At 48.0% G+C, this 16,965-nt stretch overlaps 1 protein-coding gene across 9 annotated transcripts in view; it reads left to right on the forward strand.

Moving 5' to 3' along the window:
- Positions 1 to 4,294: 4,294 nt before the first annotated feature.
- Kdm2b (lysine demethylase 2B) overlaps positions 4,295 to 16,965 on the forward strand; it is a 119,445-nt gene continuing 106,774 nt past the window's right edge. For 4 of the 9 annotated variants that reach the window (XM_050146362.1, XM_050146363.1, XM_050146365.1 and 1 more), the window contains exons 1-4: positions 4,295 to 4,624; positions 5,678 to 5,822; positions 8,748 to 8,826; positions 11,263 to 11,309. In XM_050146362.1, coding sequence (XP_050002319.1) covers positions 4,592 to 4,624; positions 5,678 to 5,822; positions 8,748 to 8,826; positions 11,263 to 11,309 — 304 coding nt within the window. In that variant the 5' untranslated portion in view covers positions 4,295 to 4,591. Of the gene's footprint in view, positions 4,625 to 4,991; positions 5,022 to 5,677; positions 5,823 to 8,747; positions 8,827 to 11,262; positions 11,310 to 16,965 lie in introns of those variants that run through there. The other 5 variants (XM_050146360.1, XM_050146361.1, XM_050146366.1 and 2 more) reach the window with 4 other exon arrangements.

The following is a 16,965-nucleotide window of genomic DNA, read 5'->3' on the forward strand; positions in this document are numbered from 1 at the left end:
TTTGGTTTTTCGAGACAGGGTTTCTCTGTAGCTTTGGTGCCTGTCCTGGAACTAGCTCTTGTAGACCAGGCTGGCCTCGAACTCCCAGAGATCCGCCTGCCTCTGCCTCCCGAGTGCTGGGATTAAAGGCGTGCGCCACCACCGCCCGGCTCGATTTAATTTTTTTTTTGTGTGTGTATGTGTGTTTTTGACAGGTCCTTGAGTTTATCCATAGGATGCAGATCATCCCTTGGATGTTTATTTTTAAGGCGTGGGCAGGTGAGCCAGCCCCACCCAACTGGTACCTGGCCAGGCTCACAGGCATAGAAACAAACGCTTTGAAGTCTAAGGTTGCAGAATTCACATTATACCATATGAGCTCTCCCATATAACTGTTGCTGGGATCTTTGCCTCCATGGGCTCTTCTTTCATTCAATTACTGTTTTGGGATAGTTGATTACAGAGATGCTAAGTCAAATGGGACCTTGACTCATGCATAAATAGCCTGGTAGGTACTTTAAGAGCAATATTGGCAAATACCCTAAGGCTTCACTGTTTTAAGTTTTCTGTTTGCTTGCAGCTCTGGGGTTGGATCCAGGGCCTTGCACATGGTGCTAGGCAAGAGCTGTCTCACTGAGCTAGAACTCTAGCCCATTAATTTTTTTTTTTATTTTGAGATAGGTTTTCATTATATTGCTCAGGCATGCACTACCATGCCCAGCTTAAATATGAATATTTTTGCTACAAGTGTATTTTAATAGAGTGAGTTCTTGGTTATCATTACAAGTAGCTGGGTTCTACCCCATGAGCATGTGCATGTGTGTACACACATCAGGGCAACTGTAATTGACAGCATAGGTATATAATATTCCTATCTTTTTTTATGTCATACTCCCACAGGCAGGCTTACACAGTGGCCAGTCTTGTGTGCTTTGGATACAAGCTCTTGGTTCAAATCCTACAGCGAGAGTATCATTGTGGTCAAACAACTTAGTGTTTCTTTGAGCCTTAGCTATAAATGGGGAGAAATTGGCTAAGATTTAAAGAGATGGCAGATAGGAAAGGCTTTGCCCACAGACACCGTACGTTCTTAAAAGCTTGGAGCTAGAAGCTGTGAGAGTCCAGAGGCAGGAGGCTCTTGCAGAGTTTGAGATCTGCCTGGTTTAGCAAGTTCCAGGCTATCTAGGGCTGGGGAGAGACCCTGTCTTACAAAGAGGACAGCCAATGATCTGAGAACGGTTTATTTTTTTCCTAGTCCAGATGAGTGCTCCATCCAGACTCACAGTCATCCTGTTAAGCCATGTCGGCCTCCCCCCACTCCACAGTGTGTGTGTGGTGTGTGTGCGTAAGCGAAGCTGCTCCGTCTGTGTTTTCTCTGTGTGTGTGTAACTGAAGCTGTTGCTTCTATGTTTTCTGTCTTTGAACAGAGGATGGAGGGAACGACTGAATGAGTAGAACACAGGCGGGATTCGACTGGGCCTTTTACAAGACCAGGCAGGAAGATACAGGAAGCCATTATTACTTTGTTTCCAGTGGGGCTGGCTTGGTGTTTTCTGCATTAAAAGTTCATCTTTTCTCTTCCTCTCACCTATTCTAAGCTCCTGGGGGGACAATCAGCCAAAGTTACAGCTCAAGGGTCTGGCCCTTCCCCCTCTGGTCCAAAATAACCTCCTCTGCCACTTGGAGCGAATGCTTGGAATTCTTTCAACTGAGGACAGAGCCTTTCATCTGCCAATTACTGATAAAGAGAAAATGCAAATACGCTGGAGAAGGTGATCCATCAAGGGTCCAACATTTACTGACTGACCACTTAGACCCAGCCGAGGGGTAGGCATTCTGGGGGAGTCAAAGGGGAACAAACTGCCGGCTGGCCCATTCTTTTAGGTTTGTGGTTTCCTGGAGGTCTGTAAAGGGAGGGGACTATATCAGGTGACTAGTCAACAACCCCTCCCCACTCTCTACACGCCAGGAGGTGATATATAGCTTTGATATATGGAGGTGGTTAACTGCTTTTATATGAAGGTGACTAACATTAAACTTTTTTCTAATGCCAGCATTTTGGGGGATTCTAGGAAGCCAAAGGGGGAGAAAGAGCCTTAGGGAGGAAGATGACGAAGGAGGATCAAGTGTCCCATTTGACAGTTTTGCTTTAAGTCTGCACTGATTCTCAATTCAAGCCCTCCTTTAAGCCAGGTTTAATTCATTGTGAAGCATAAATGAAGGTGGTGAACATTTTAAAGGGCCAGCTGTTTGCCGGGCGGTGGTGGCACACGCCTTTAATCCCAGCCGTTGGGAGGCAGAGGCAGGAGGATCTCTGTGAGTGTGAGGCCAGCCTTGTCCACAGAGAGCGAGTTCCAGGACAGGCTCCAAAGTCAAAGAAAAACCCTCTCTCGAAACCCCCCCCCCCAAGGGGCAAGCTGTGGGATTGTGGGTGAATGGTTTTGCCTTTCTAATCTGTTTACAAAACAGACCTACAAGTCAACAAGACATTTCCTTTAAAAGATTCCCAGAAGAGGGGGCAAATAAAAATGATCCATGTTATCTATCTATCTATCTATCTATCTATCTATCTATCTATCTACTTTTGGTGTTGAAACCAGGGCCTTATAGTTGCTAGGCCAAACTCCATCCCAGTGGTCCCAGGTTTTCAGCAGAGGGATGGTTAGAAAGACTGCCTGCAGCTGAAAGCTATGGAGATGTGATTTCAGTTTGGTGACAAAGTTGGAAGCTTGTTGCCTCATGCCAAGGTAAAAGGTTTCTGCTGCTAACATGTGTGGATGGAATTAAACTTCAGAGACTAGTTTTGGGCACAGGCAGAAAAAGGGAAGGCCATTCTAACGTGAGGGAGGGAGAAGTATATTGTCTCTGGGGTGAGTCAGGGCTCACAACTCAGCTCGGGTGGCAAGGCCACTTCCTCCCCACATCTGTCTGAGCTAGCGCTTGTCGACACTGGGACAAGATAAAAAGAACAACCACCCAGATTCACAATGTCTTGCATCGAGGTTTCTCAATGTGCAAACTGACCTGCTTTAACTTGTGTACTGGACAAGAAGCTGCAATCGGCACCTCCTAGGATCATCTAAGGGGTCTCGGAGTATTCCCGGTGCTATGTCATAGGCCTTGCAGGAGACAGAGGCTGGGTGGGAACTAAGTTTAGGGCCAGCTTTTCTCATAATTAAAATGGACCTGATTTGTCCATTTTGGTATTTACAGGATCACCCAGGTCCAATTCTGGGAGCAGTCACAAGCACTACTTAAGGGGACGAAGGAGCATTGGGGGGGGGTCTGATATTCTGTGCATATTCAGAGGGTGCCCCTACCTCCGCTAAGAAACAATATGGCTTAATCAAGGTGTGCTATCTCAGCAAGCCGCGAATATCCTCACCGCTTTACTATTAAATTGCCAAACAAAGAGCTTACCTTTCTCCTGCGTGAGTTGCATTGCAGACGCTAACTCCGATTCTCTATTTCCCTCCCGTATATCGATTTATCTCTTCTCAGCGAGTGTAGAGACTTTTTTCTTTTCTTGCCCAACTTCTTATTTCAAGGCTCTTCAACTGAGGCTGTCCGAATGAATGAATGAATGAAAGGCTGTCTTCCGGTCAGCTGCAAGCTGAAAAGGCTGTGGACTGGCTGTATTTCCTGTACCTATGCGTGTATGCCCATATTATTATTTCAGACCGGAGAAAAGTTATGCAGTCTGTACGGATACAGAGCTGCGCTAATTTCTTTCTGAGCCCCTTAGATACCTCTTCCATATGGCAGGTTCGCAAATGGATAGGGGTTTGGACAGGCTGGCCCCTCCCCCCTAGACATGCAGTATAAAAGCAAAATCAGAAAAAGAAATTATACGTACAAAATACTTTGAATTTAGGTCGCCAGCACAGGTAATAAGGTGAGGTAGACTCAGGAAGAAAGAAAGGGGCAGCCGTGGGTAATCCGAGAAAGGGGGCAGGGGCAGAGGTGGGGGGTCGTTTTGGGGGGTGCCAGGCCCCGGGGGCTTTCACGCCAGCAGGCTCGGCTAGCATTTCCGTGCCTCCCGCTGAGGCCATCCGTGCAAAGCTGCACCTCCCTCTCCACCCCCTCCTCTCTTTCCCTCCCTCCCTGCCCCGCCATCTCTGGGATGCGCCCGCCGCCTGCAACTCAACCCTCCAAAAGTCAGCTCCCGGGCGGCGGCGGCGCCTGCGTGCAGAGGCGCACTCGTGACCCAACAACAAAACAGCGATGCCAAGGCGCTAACGGCGCCGGGTGCGTCCCAGGCTCCCTTCTGGCCCCACACCTCCTACGGCTGTGGTCCCCGACACCCCCAACCCGAGCCCCCCTTCTCCCCAACTAGCCCTGCCGCAAGCTCCGAGCGCGATCTGCAACAATGTTTACGTTCCGGGGATTATGACGTCGACGCCTCCCCCCCCACAACTGCTGAAAATGGTTTCCTAGGACTTTGCAAACGGATCTGCTTAAGTGTTGGTGCAAAACTTTGTAGATATCGGCTCTGGCTTGCTCTATTTATTTATTTTTTGGTTTCTTTTCTTTAGTCTTCCCTCCTTTCCCCCTCCGCCAAAATGCAGGGGGCAGGAGTGTTGACAATTAATTGGTGAACTCTCCTAAAAAAATGGAGGCAGAGAAAGACTCTGGAAGAAGATTGGTGTGTAGCTTTTTTTTTTTTTTCCCAAATCTGTATCTGGTATATGATCGATTATTTATTTATTTTTTTGGTTGTTTCTTGCTGCCTTTTCTTTCCTTTTCTGTATTTTGCAAGAGGACCGGAAAAAAATAATAAATTGCATGCAAAAGGAAGCAAGCCGTTTACTCCTCCAGTCTCTTGTGAGGCTCAGGGTCTCAGACACTTAAGTGGGGAGGAGGTCGCGCCGAAAGGCGTGGAGGGGGCTGAGCGGGCTTGGGGTTCGCCTGGGATCTGGGGGGTTGCGGGGCTCGGAGCTGGGCGGCGGAGGGAGGAGGAAGAGGGATGCGGGGAGTGGTGGGGGAGACTCCTTAGGAAGTGAGTGTGCGCGCGCGCTTGTGGGGAGATGAGGCAGCTGCTGGTGCGTTTTGGGGTCTCTGATGGAAGCTTTGTGGTGGGCCAGCTGCCTCTCTCTCCCCAAGCTCTTAACCTTCTCCCCTCTCCTCCTCTTCTTGCACTAGCGGTCGGTCGGCGGGGGCGGCTAGGGTCTCAACCCTTCCGTTTCAGCTTTCCAGCTTTTCTGTAGCTCCGGAGCGGCTCCAGCTTTAGAAATGCCGCCGGCCCTGGGTTCCGGCTTCCCGGGTTGGCCGCTGTGGCCGCCGGGGCTGCTGTTACCGCTGAGCCGGGCGCTGCAGCGGCTTCTCTCGGGGCCTACATCTGCCCCGCCAGCTCATGCCCCGAAACCCCTTTAGGGGTTACATAACCAGGCTCCCTGTGGAGCGGGCAAAGCTCTGGACATCACTGGGGTAGGGGCAAAGGAAAGCCCCCAAATAGCATTTCCACGGCTTCAAAAGATGCAGGAAGGGAGTGCTTCGAGTATAGACATTTGGGCCTTGGGGGTGTGAGCCCCTTTTTCTGCTTTTCAGCATCTTTGGCATTTGCGCAAAGTTGTTCAGATTGCAATACTGGGGTACAGTGGGCGCGCGGCTCTTGCACCTGTTTGTGGTGGGCCCAGGGTGAGAGGAGACCCCTAAGTCCTCTCAGTAATGTCCCGGGTTCTCTGGTTGGGTCCCGCAGCGTGCGATTGACCGCCAGAGATACGACGAAAACGAGGACTTGTCGGACGTGGAGGAAATCGTCAGCGTCCGTGGCTTCAGCCTGGAGGAGAAGCTACATAGCCAGCTGTACCAGGGGGACTTCGTGCATGCCATGGAGGGCAAAGGTGAGGTGCCCCCTCTCCTGGCTGCAGTCTGTGCAGAGGGCCAGCGCGCACGTGGGGAGGGAGCTGCCTGTGGCTGGGTTCGTATTTCGCGCCCGCGTCCCCCATTCCAGGGGATCCGGTGACGAAACGAGACCGAGCACTGGGGGTGGGGGGGGTGGTAAGGGAGGAGGGCAAGCAGGAAGAGGGCTGGGCCTGGCGTGGGCCTAGGCCCTGATTGTACCCATCACTAACATCAGGGTGGTCATTGCCAAGGGGCTAGCCGACTGAGAGGGACGGGGGACAGACACTGGGACTGAGGGAGGATGTGAGCGCAGCATCCTTTCTCTCCCAAGCCGGTTGCGCTGTCTGTGCTCGCTGCCAGAGGTGCAGCGCCTGGCAGGAGCCTTCTGAACGTCCTTGGGACATGGGGTGAGGGCGTGTGCTTGAAACCTCCCATACAAACCCCTGTCATCCTGGACCCTGAGGGTTATGAACTGGAATGGGCTTAGGGATTGGAGATAGCAGCATCTTCGGTTAGGGTTACGCCCCTTAGAGGCTTGAGTCTGAGCCTTTGGTCCGTAGTGCCTTTCCCCCTTCAAGGGCCCTGCCCTGCGGCATGGGAGAAGGGACTAAGTGGGCTGTTGGGAGTTCTTGGCACTACACCCTCCTCCCAAGCCTGAGACCTCTAGCGCCCCAACTGTGACCGCACTGAGTAGTGGGGTCTAGGCTATATATGTGATGAATTACCCGATCAGGCCTAAAGGTAAAATCCCTGTGCCTTGGCAGTTTGAATGAAGACTTAGGTATCTCTCTGGAAACAGGGTCTTTTTCCATGCCTGAGAGCTCTGTGCTCTGACCTTCCCAGTATGGAGCAGAAGCTGGGTAGGCTCCGGTTTTGGAGGGACTCCTGGCTTTGGGCTTCTCCCTCTCCTACTGACGGTGTGGGTGTGGCTGAGGATGGTTCTTAGATGTGCTGGGTGATGCTCCTGTTTGAGGCTTGGTTTTAGGAGCCCCGAACCACCCCAGCCAGCGTCCTGGGGTTCCTTTGTGGACCCTGGTCCCAGAACCTATCTTCTTGGCTTTGGGAGCAGCCCTTGCTTACCCAGGCCTTTCTAGAGTGTTTGGATATTTTTTTTTTTAAAGTTTCCTTTCAATTACTCATTTTCCATTTTGTGTTTCCCCATCCCCCTTGGAAACCCCTGTCCTCACAGTGAGCTGACAGCAGGGGCAGTGCCTCCCTCCTCCAGGTTCTGCTTGAGTGGCTGAGGCCTAGAGTTAGCCCTGGAGGAGACTGTCCCGGCTTTGCATTTTTGAAGTTTCTCTTTTGTGCTCTTGGCCTCCTGGGGCTCTGGTGGAGTTAGGGAGAAGTGGGGGGGAGGGAAGAAGACATTTTTTTTCCCAAGAAATTTCACCCAAAAGCAGGGTGTCAGCCCCAACCACATTTCTATTTTCTCTGTATAAATGGGATTTTAATTCTCCTTTTCTCCCTCCACTTTACTGATCTTGGCAGAGCCTATGAGGATACGGTGTGCAGGCTCTTGGTGGTCATCTGTCAGCAATCCTCCGGCCCAGTTGTGGAAGCTGAAACTGTGGGGGTTGGTGGGGAGTCGGGTATGAGGGCTGGAAAGGTTCCATTAGGGAGCTCCGAAGGGCATCCTTCTAGCCGCTGTCCTGGCTGCTTTCAAAGGAGAGGGCCTTAGGGTTCTGCTTGTTAATTCAGACCTGGCCCCAAAACTGGAGGGAGGAGTTGAAATGCAGAAGGAACCTTTAGCATGGATTCAAAACAGAAGCTTCTCTGACTTCTCTTCCTTTAAATCCAGAGGAATCCCCATTCACTGGGAGCCCCTGGGGATCTGAGCCTCTGGGGTCAGGGCTTTCCAGGCTCTGGGTTTTGTTCTCTCTCTTCGGAGCCTATGGCTCTGGCCTCCTCCTCCCCCAAGGCTGCCCTGGTGAACTGTTTCACTGGGACCAAGGCTTCCTTGGCTCCAGGACTGTCTTTCTCCTTTCTGACCAGCTTGGAGAGGACCTGTGCTCTTGGTGCCTTGTGTTAGTTGATTTGGGAGAAAGGAGGGTGTGTCTTAGCACCTCTCACCTCCATTGTCAGGGAGATGGTTGGGTCAGAGCCCCTGGCTTAGAAATTGATGTAGGAAAGAAATGAGGCACAGGCTGAGGGGCTTTGGGTAGGATATTGTGAGTGAGGGCGTCTGAACCATGCAAATAGAAAACTGCCTGGTGAATTTTTTTCGGGAAGTGGGGTCTTCCTGTGCTCCGTCTTCACAGTTCACTAGCTCATCCCTCCTGGTTATCCAACTGAAGCTAGTATTACGACGGGCTCCAGCAGCATTTCACTATGGGAAGACAACAAAGCTGTGCCCAGTTCCCTAGTTATTTTGGCACCAAATACATAGTTTCCAGGGAAACCGGCTTTTTCCCACTCCCCTTCACTATGCAGGATATTACAATAAGATTTTCCCTGATGTTCAGCTCCAACGAGAGCCCTCCTCCCTGGTCTCTGTGGGGCTTCAGATCCTCCCAGGTAGCAGGCTTCAGTTTTGCTGTCCTCCTGTCCCAACTCTGTTTGGGACGTGTTTGTCCCTATTTCTCAACAGTAGCTGGTGAGTTTTCAGCACAGAGTTCTTGATTAAGTCTCCTCCGCTGGCCTCAGGCTGTTCATTGACAAGTTGGGACCCGTGGGGCATGCCGAGAATGAGTAGGCAGAAGAGCTGATGGAGGATGCTGTTTGGCTTTGCCTTGTCTATCTTATTTCGCCACAGGTTTTATTGTTTGTTTTATTTTATTTTTATTTTGGTTTTATCTTCTAGCTGGTACCTATATCCAGTGTATATGGCTTGTTCTTTATTTTTCCCCCCTCACTGATGGGTTGTGGTTCATTTGCTCTTCAATAACTTAACCAAATAATTGTTTTTAATTCAAATATCCAAACAGATTTTAACTATGAGTACGTACAGAGAGAAGCTCTCAGGGTTCCCCTGGTTTTTCGAGACAAGGATGGACTAGGAATCAAGTAAGTTGCTAAATTAACCCCTTCTTCCCTGATCCTCCTCCTCCCTGTCAGAATTTCTAGCTCGGGATGTGTTCTCTCTCTCCTGTCTTCTCATGCCCCAGCACTTCCAGAAGGACTTTTTCCTAAGACCTGAGAACAGCTTCTCCTTGTTCAAGACCTGCTTGAGAAAAACTGCCAAAAAGTGATCTTTTTCAGGAGCTAGGGAGAGAGGTCCTAGGGCGTTTAAACAGCGATAGACCTCCCCCATTCCTGTCTGGTCTAGCCTGGTCATTTCAGCAGTGTTTGATCTCCCAGCCCTTTCTGGTCTAGCCTGATCCCACATAGCAACTTCTTAGTGAGCATTGTTCCTCGCCTGCTTAAATCAGAGTGAGGGTAGTAAAGGGACCAGCCACCCAGTCTGGGGCACCAGAATGCATGCTTCCTCAACATACTCCCAATGTGTGGGAAATGGGCCTCTTTCTGTGAAGGGTGTGTGTGTTTTCTCCCCTTTCCCTGCCTGCCTCTGTCTGTCTTATGTTCTGGAGGAGAACTGCCAACTTTCTGGGTTGGGGAGAGATTGAGGCAGGCTGGAAGAACAGGTTCCTCTCCTTGGGCAGGGATAGGAAAGGATAGGCTGCCTCCCTCTGCAGCATCTATGACCAGGCTCGTTCATGTATGTTCCTACCAGAGGCACAAGACTTTCAGTATCAACTTTACCATACAGTCCTGGCTAGCTTGGAGCTCATTATGTAGACCTGGCTGCCTCAGACTTAGAGATCTTCCTGCCTCTTTCTGGGTGCTGCAGTTAAAGGTGTGTGACACCCTGTCTGCCTTTCAGTAATTCCTTTGTTTTGTTTCTGTTTCCGAGAGGGCAGGCTGGCCTCACACTTAACTAGGAGGTTAAGGATGACCTTGAGGTCCTGTTCCTCCTGCCTTTACTCCCAAGTGCTGGGATTGTAGGCAAAGGCCACAGTCCATAAAGACATGATGTCCCCTTTTCTGACTCTGACTTGATTTATTATTTAATTAGTTAATTAATTAATTAAAAATATTTATTTATTTATTGTGTGTACAATATTCTATCTGTGTGTATGACTGAAAGCCAGAAGAGGGCACCAGACCACATTACAGATGGTTGTGAGCCACCATGTGGTTGCTGGGAATTGAACTCAGGACCTTTGGAAGAGCAGGCAATGCTCTTAACCTCTGAGCCATCTCTCCAGCCCTAATTTATTTATTTTTGAAATAGTTTATTGCTATGTAGCCAAGGTTGGCCTGAAACTCAAAAATTTTCCTGTTTGAGTCCTCCAAATGTGTTTCCTCTGAGATAAATGGTCTCCCCTGTTTTCCATACCATACTGTATGGAATCTTTTTTTCCCTTCTGTGCAGCCCCTGGTTGTCCTCTGCCTCCCAAGTGCTGGAATTAAAGGTGTGCACCAGCATCGCCCAGCTGGAAAGTATTTTCTTTTCTTTCTTTCTTCCTTTTTTTTCTTTCTTTCTTTCCTCCTCCTCCTCCTCCTCCTCCTTCTCCTCCTCCTCCCTCCTCCTGCTGCTGCTGCTGCTGCTGCTGACAGGGTTTTTCTGTAGCTTTGGAGCTTGTCCTGGAACTTGCTCTTGTAGATCAGCAGGCTGGCCTTGAATTCACAGAGATCCGCCTGCCTCTGCCTCCTGAATGCTGGGGTTAAAGGCGTGCGCCACTACTGTCTGGCTGAAAGTATTTTCTAAAAGTGAAAGAGACATCCTAAATTAAAGCAGGTGTTTGGTCCTTGACACCACGCTTCAGTTTTCTTGCTGTAGAGTTGGCCAGTGATGTCCCACCCTTCCTGAGGCTCAGCTTTGGTCTTTCTTTTATTTTTTATTTTATTTATTTATTATGTATACAATGTTCTGTCTGCATGTATGGCTGCAGGCCAGAAGAGGGCACTAGATCTAATTACAAATGGTTGTGAGCCACAATGTGGTTGCTGGGAATTGAACTCAGGACCTTTGGAAGAACAGCCAGTGCGCTTAACCTCTGAGCCATCTCTCCAGCCCTGGTCTTTCGTTTATAATAGAGAGTATACTCCATGATTCTGGGCGCCTTCCCTTAAGGTACCTTCCTGCTTTACCAGGTTTCATTCTGGGTTATCTCATTCTCAGCATAGAGCAAAGAACCCCTTTTGGAAAAATGGCTTCCCCCTGGATCCAGGGTAGAGTCTAGCTCTGTGGGTTTATTTTATCTATCTAGTTTTTTAATTTATTTTTATTTTCATTTTGTGTTCATTGGTGTTTTGCCTACATATGTCTGTGTGGGGGTGTCAGAAGCCCTGTAGTTGGAGTTGTGGGCTGTGATGTGGGTGCTAGGAATTGAACCTGGGTCCTCTGGAAGAGCAGTTGGTGCTCATAAGTGCAGAGCCATCTCTTCAGCTCCTGTTTATTTATTTTGTAACCAGATATTTATGCCTGTCTCTCTCTAGGATGCCAGACCCTGATTTCACAGTCAGAGACGTCAAACTCCTTGTGGGTAAGTGCTGCCAGTGGGGCAGGAGAAGGGAAGGGGCAGTATTCGCAACTGCCCATTTAGAAACAACCTCCTCTCTGGAGGAGGTTGGAGCAGGTGTTAGCTGCAACCGTCTGATTCTGGAGAACAGGTCGGATCGCAAAGTCCTGAGAAGGTGTACGGGAGGGTGTTTTTGCCAGCACGGTTTTTATGAGGCTATTTGGACCCAGGCTCTTTCTCGGGCGTCAGCAGTGCAATTTCCCTTTGCGTTTGTTTGTGGGTTGCTGGGTAAACACTGGTGCTTCATGACCCCTAAAAGACTTTGATGCGTTCAAGGGGGAGGGACTATGCGTCCTGCTTCTTCAGGGTTCTGGACAGGCCTAGGGTGGGGCTTCCACTGGGTGTGCAGCAGATGCCTGTTAACCCTCTGAGAGCCTGCAGAGAGCACCTGTGGCTTGCCTCTCAGCCTTCACCAGGGAGAAGAAAGTCCTTCAGTACCCCACTCTTTCTAGAAAACCCTTTCTTACCTATGTGGTAGGCTGAGACTGTAACTGACAAGGCCCCTGCCCTATTTGCTAGGACAGGAGTCTATAAAGAAGTTAACCACACGTCTTTCCAGTGATGGAAAGGACTTTGAAGAAGCAGTGCAGGGTGATGGGTCGAGCATGGTGGGGCTGCAGGCGGGGTCGTCAGAGATGAGAGGAGGCATTTGAGCCGATTCCTGAGCTGAAGCAATCAGCTCTGGGTGCCTGGAGAGCGGGCTCACTTGCTGCTCTTCCAGAAGGCTTGAGCTTGTTTCTCAGCGCTTACGTCAGGCTGCTCACAACCACCTGTAACCCAGCGCCGGTGGATTTGACACGCTCCTCTGGCCTCTGTAGGCACCAGCGTACATACAGAAACACATGAATCATGGAAAAGAATAGTCTAAGCTGTGAGATGAGCAGGAGAAAAGGCCAGGGGGACAAACTTGACATTTCAACTTAAATGACAGAGTAGAAAGTGGTAGAAGAGCTGGCGGAGGCCCCAGGGCCAGGTCATCAGGGCCCTGGAGGCCCTGGGGAAATTTGGACTTGGCTGTTGAAGATGATGAGAAGCCTTGGGGAGATGAAAACTGGGGTGAGGGTGAACCTGTGACTTATTTTCTTTGGGGGTATTGGCACTTTTAAATCAAGTTAATTAATCAGGTAATTAATTAATTTTTGGTATTTAATTAATTTAATTGTGGTTTAATTAAACCAAGGCCCTCATACATGCCAGCCAAGTAAGTTTTCTACAAACTGAGTTATATTCTTTTTTTTTTGAAGTTAAAATAAAATCCATGTAACCAAACGCTATTTAAAGTATACAGTTCAGTGGTTTTTTGTTTTAATATTCATGTTTTACAGCCGTCAGCACTATCTAATTCCAGACTAGCACAAACCTGTAGCTCCGAATTGTATTTTCCTTCATTTCCTTTGTATTGAATGACCACGTTTTGTCTGTCCGTTTACTCACGGATGGACATTTTGCTGTTATGAATAATGCAATGAATATTTATGCACAAGGTTTTATGAGTATCAGTTTCTCTTGAGTCTTGGGAAGGAAACTGCTGAGTCTTAGGGCATCTTCGTGTGTTTTCTGTTGCTGCGACAGACTGCCCTAAGCCTAGCAATTTTACAGAGGAGAGGTGGCTTTGGTCCGTGGTCTTGAGACTGTCAAGTCCAACAGCATAGCGTAGAAAAACGTGGCAGAAAGAGAGGGGCCAAGCAGGGGTGTGCAGAACCAAAGGAACATCTTGCTGTAGAGCAACTCTACTTCAGTCCCTGCAGACGTTTATCCATTCCTAAGGGGTCAACCCTGAAGACCTAAATACCTCCCAGTAGGCCTGCTTCCCACCTTCAGTACGGAGATACTGAGTTTCCAACGTGAACTCCTGGGAGTCACTCACACAAAGTATCAGGCAGCTGACTAACCGTTAACTGCCAACCTGTGTGCCATCAAGTCTTTATCAGTCGGATCTGTATGAGTGTCCAGATTGCTCCTCCTCTACACTTGTGCTTATTATGGTCTGTTTTGGTTTTGTTTTTTGCTTTTGCCTCCAAATTAGTTTTGTTTCTTGGGGTTTGTGTTTATTTGTGTTTGAAGCAGGGTCTCATGATAAAGTCCAGACTGGTCTAGACTTGCCATTCTCCTGCCTCAGCCTTGTTATTACAGGTGTGTGCTACCAGACCCCATCTGTGTTTTTGATGACCACTGGCCATGCCAGTGGGTATGGACCGGAGTGACTGGATTGAAAACCACACACGTGGGAGATGAAGGCAGCTGGCTAGTGGCATGTCAGACAGTTTGGTCGGAAACATTAGGGCCGTTGCTCTTTTAGGTTTTGAAGACTGTGTAACCAGGTTTGGTGGTCTTGAATTCACTGTGATCCTCCTGCTTTAGCCTTCCAAGTGTTGAGATTATAGACATGTGCTACTGTTTGGCTCCAGCTTTCTTAAATAATGTTGCCTACCTGGACTCTGTAATACGCGTTCCAAGCCTTTTGTAGATGTGGTATGCTCTGACTGCGTCCAGGCTGCCTCTCTTTTCCCTTGGTCCTCGTGCATCTCCTGGTGGAAGCAGGAAGACCCCGTTAGAGAGTTCCAGCATCCTTGCAGACTAGAATTGTACGTTGGGCAGGAAAGCAGGGCCTGCTAACCAGCTTCCGTCTGTCAGTATTCTTTTTCCCCCTTTGTTTTCATTTTGAGACAAGGTCTTACCCTATAGCCCAGGCTGATCTTCAGCTCACATTAATCTTCCTCCGCCTCCTAGATGGTGGGATTATGGGTATGAACCATCATGCCTAGCTCTCTTAGCATGTCTGGGGCCATTCTCTGCATGTATATGCTTTAGGAAGGCACGAGGAGTTTGGACACTGATGTTGGTGGCTGCAGTTCTCCTGGGCTATTACGGTTGTCCATTGTGGTCTCTGACCGCACAGTCCCTGCACGGTGGTGATAGGCGCGGTTATCATAGGTGACAGAGTTGACAGGTGTAACTCAGGCTGGCTTAAACAGAACAGAATAGCTGATTTATGTGTTAGATCTAGGCTGTAACCTTCAGGCACTTACAGACCTAGACTTCCTAAGTCTGTCCTAGAGGAAGTTGTCTCCAGAGGTCACCTCTTGCCTCGGGCTCTGCGGAGGGCCCTCATCTTCAGAACTGTCTTTCTCCTTTCTTTTCTTTTCTGCACAGTTTCTCTTTGTTCTTTTCTTTTCCTGAGTTGTTTTGGGCAGTGCTGCTCCTTGTGAAGGTAAAGACAGAACCAGGAGCCCCAGGCTGACACTTGGCTACCACAGGCTCCTCCTTCCTGACTGCCATGTCTCTGGGATGGCAGATAGTTCAGCACCATTCCAAACTTGAAGCTGGTAGCTCGGGACAGTAAGTAAGCCCTAGGGACGGATAAGCCTTGCAGCCAGTGAGGAAGCAGCAGTTTTCCAGGGTGTCTCAGACAGAGATCCTTTCCTAGCGTTAACTCAGGCCTTCTACTAGGAGGGCAGTGTTGGGGTGGCTGTCCCACCAACTTCAGGAGGGGGTTAGGTAGATGGAGAGCGAAACACTCGCTATGGAAACATGAGGGACCCGAGGCCGCATCCCAGCACCATGTAGTGCTGAGAAGGTGTGGAACCCGTCTGTAATCCCCGGACTCAGGAGTGTTGACCATGTCAGTGCTGAGCAGGCGTGGAACCCGTCTAACACACATACAGACACACATACACACACACACAAACACACACGCCCCCCCCCCCCAAAAAAAAAGAAAAGGAAGAGAAAAGCAGATTGGGGGAGGCATGACCAGCTGTTCCGGCTACAGCGCTGGCTGTGACTCCTCTGCTGTTTTAAAATCAAGCTTTTGTCTACTGGCCATCTGCTCTCACTTGAGCCCTGTCTTTTATTTATAGAAATGGATCTCAATATGTTTTCCAGGCTGGTCTTGAACTCTTGGGCTCAAGTATTCCCCCTACCTTAGCTTTCCAAGTAACTGTGACTGGAAGCCTGTGTCACTTGCAGTGGCTTGCCTTTAAAACTAATAAAAAATAGAAATTTTCCGTTTCTACATTATACTGTTGTTCAAATAATAAAAACCCAAAGATTGATACTGGCTCTTCCCTCTACCTCCGACTGAAAATGGGTGATCTTGCCTCCACGAATCCTCAGATTGAGACTGAGACCTGCCTCTTCCTGTTTTATATTCCTCCCCAGTGCTAGGATTAAAAGCGTGCACCACCGCCCCAGCCTCTGTGGCTCGCTAGTGTAGCTGTTGAGATTAAAGGTGTGTGCCACCACTGCCTGGCCTGTGGGGCTGACTAGTGTGAGTACTTTGCACTGATCTTCAGGCAAGCTTTGTTTACTAAAACACAAATAATATGCCACTCTATTTCCCCTCTTTTGTCTAAAATAAAAGAGGCTCTGATAAAAGAAAAATTATATACAGTAAGTGTAACTATATAAGGAAAACTATATACAATAAGTATAGTAACTATATACAATATATACAGGCAATAAGTACATCAACAATGCCTAGTCCATTTACATTTGACAAATTCAGGGAAAATACTCCATATCTATCCTGTCTTGATGAATCCAGAAGGTTGTACCTAGTTCACTTTCTCTTGCAATTTGCATTATCGAATTCTTTTACACTTTTTACCTCTTTAGTGAGTTTCTTTTCTGAGTCTGGTAAACACGGAAAACTACTATAACCATCTAGTCTTTGACTCCCCAGAGACCCGAGAAGGAAGTAATATTAACTGAGTAGCAGGAAGTGCAAACAAGCAACTTTCAAAAAATGTGAGCCATGACAGAAACAGCTGGCTACCTGACAGTCACCCAAAGTTCCTCCGCAGTGTTGGGGCATGCATCTTTGGCCGACAATCCTAGAATATCTAACAGACTTTTCTGTGAAGCAAGGTTTTTGAAGGACTGTCTCGCTTTGTCTGAGCAAGGTTTGACAGTCACTCTCTTTTGTATCCTGCTTGTCCCATTAGGACAGCATACTGCCAGCAGTCGAGGCAAGGGCATTTTCTTGCCCAGTGGCTTATTTTTGCCATAAAGAAAGTAAACTCCATGTGGAGTTTCTTCAGTGCCCATTGTCTTCTCTGAAGTAGACTGGTGCTGCCAGGAGCAGACATTGTCAGTTAAAAACAAAAGAAGCAAACAAAAACTGTTATTAAAACATCTTAAATACCATATTCTGTAGATCTCTGAAGTGTTTGATGATGACCCATCTTTTAAAAATATCTGTTTGACTCCAAGTTCAATTATAACATGTGACTAATTACTAACCTGCTTTTCCTTATTATCCTAAACAGTTGGTAATAATAACCTTCAAGGACTAGAAATTTGCAATTCCTTGTTAAATGAACTGTATAGGTACCATAGCTTGAACAAGAGTAGAATTGTATGTACAATATGCTCTAACAAAATTAATCTTAAATTTGTATCAATATACAAAATTTGTATACAGTATACAAAAATTCAACCCAATGTAAAACATTTAAAGCCAGTAGTTGTTTTAAAAAAGTAGATTCAGTAAGCTACCTTTTTATCTTATCATATCTATATTATACTTAAGTTTCTTTAAAACTTAAAGTATAGAAATAAGTTCATATATGCTAATATTGCTGGCTGATTTTTTTTTTCTTTTTTTTTTTTTTTTTTT

This window comes from Alexandromys fortis, unplaced genomic scaffold, assembly GCF_014885135.2.
Source record: "Alexandromys fortis isolate MF-2015 unplaced genomic scaffold, M_Fortis_MF-2015_v1.1 scaffold_56, whole genome shotgun sequence".
Classification (NCBI taxonomy): Eukaryota; Metazoa; Chordata; class Mammalia; order Rodentia; family Cricetidae; genus Alexandromys; species Alexandromys fortis.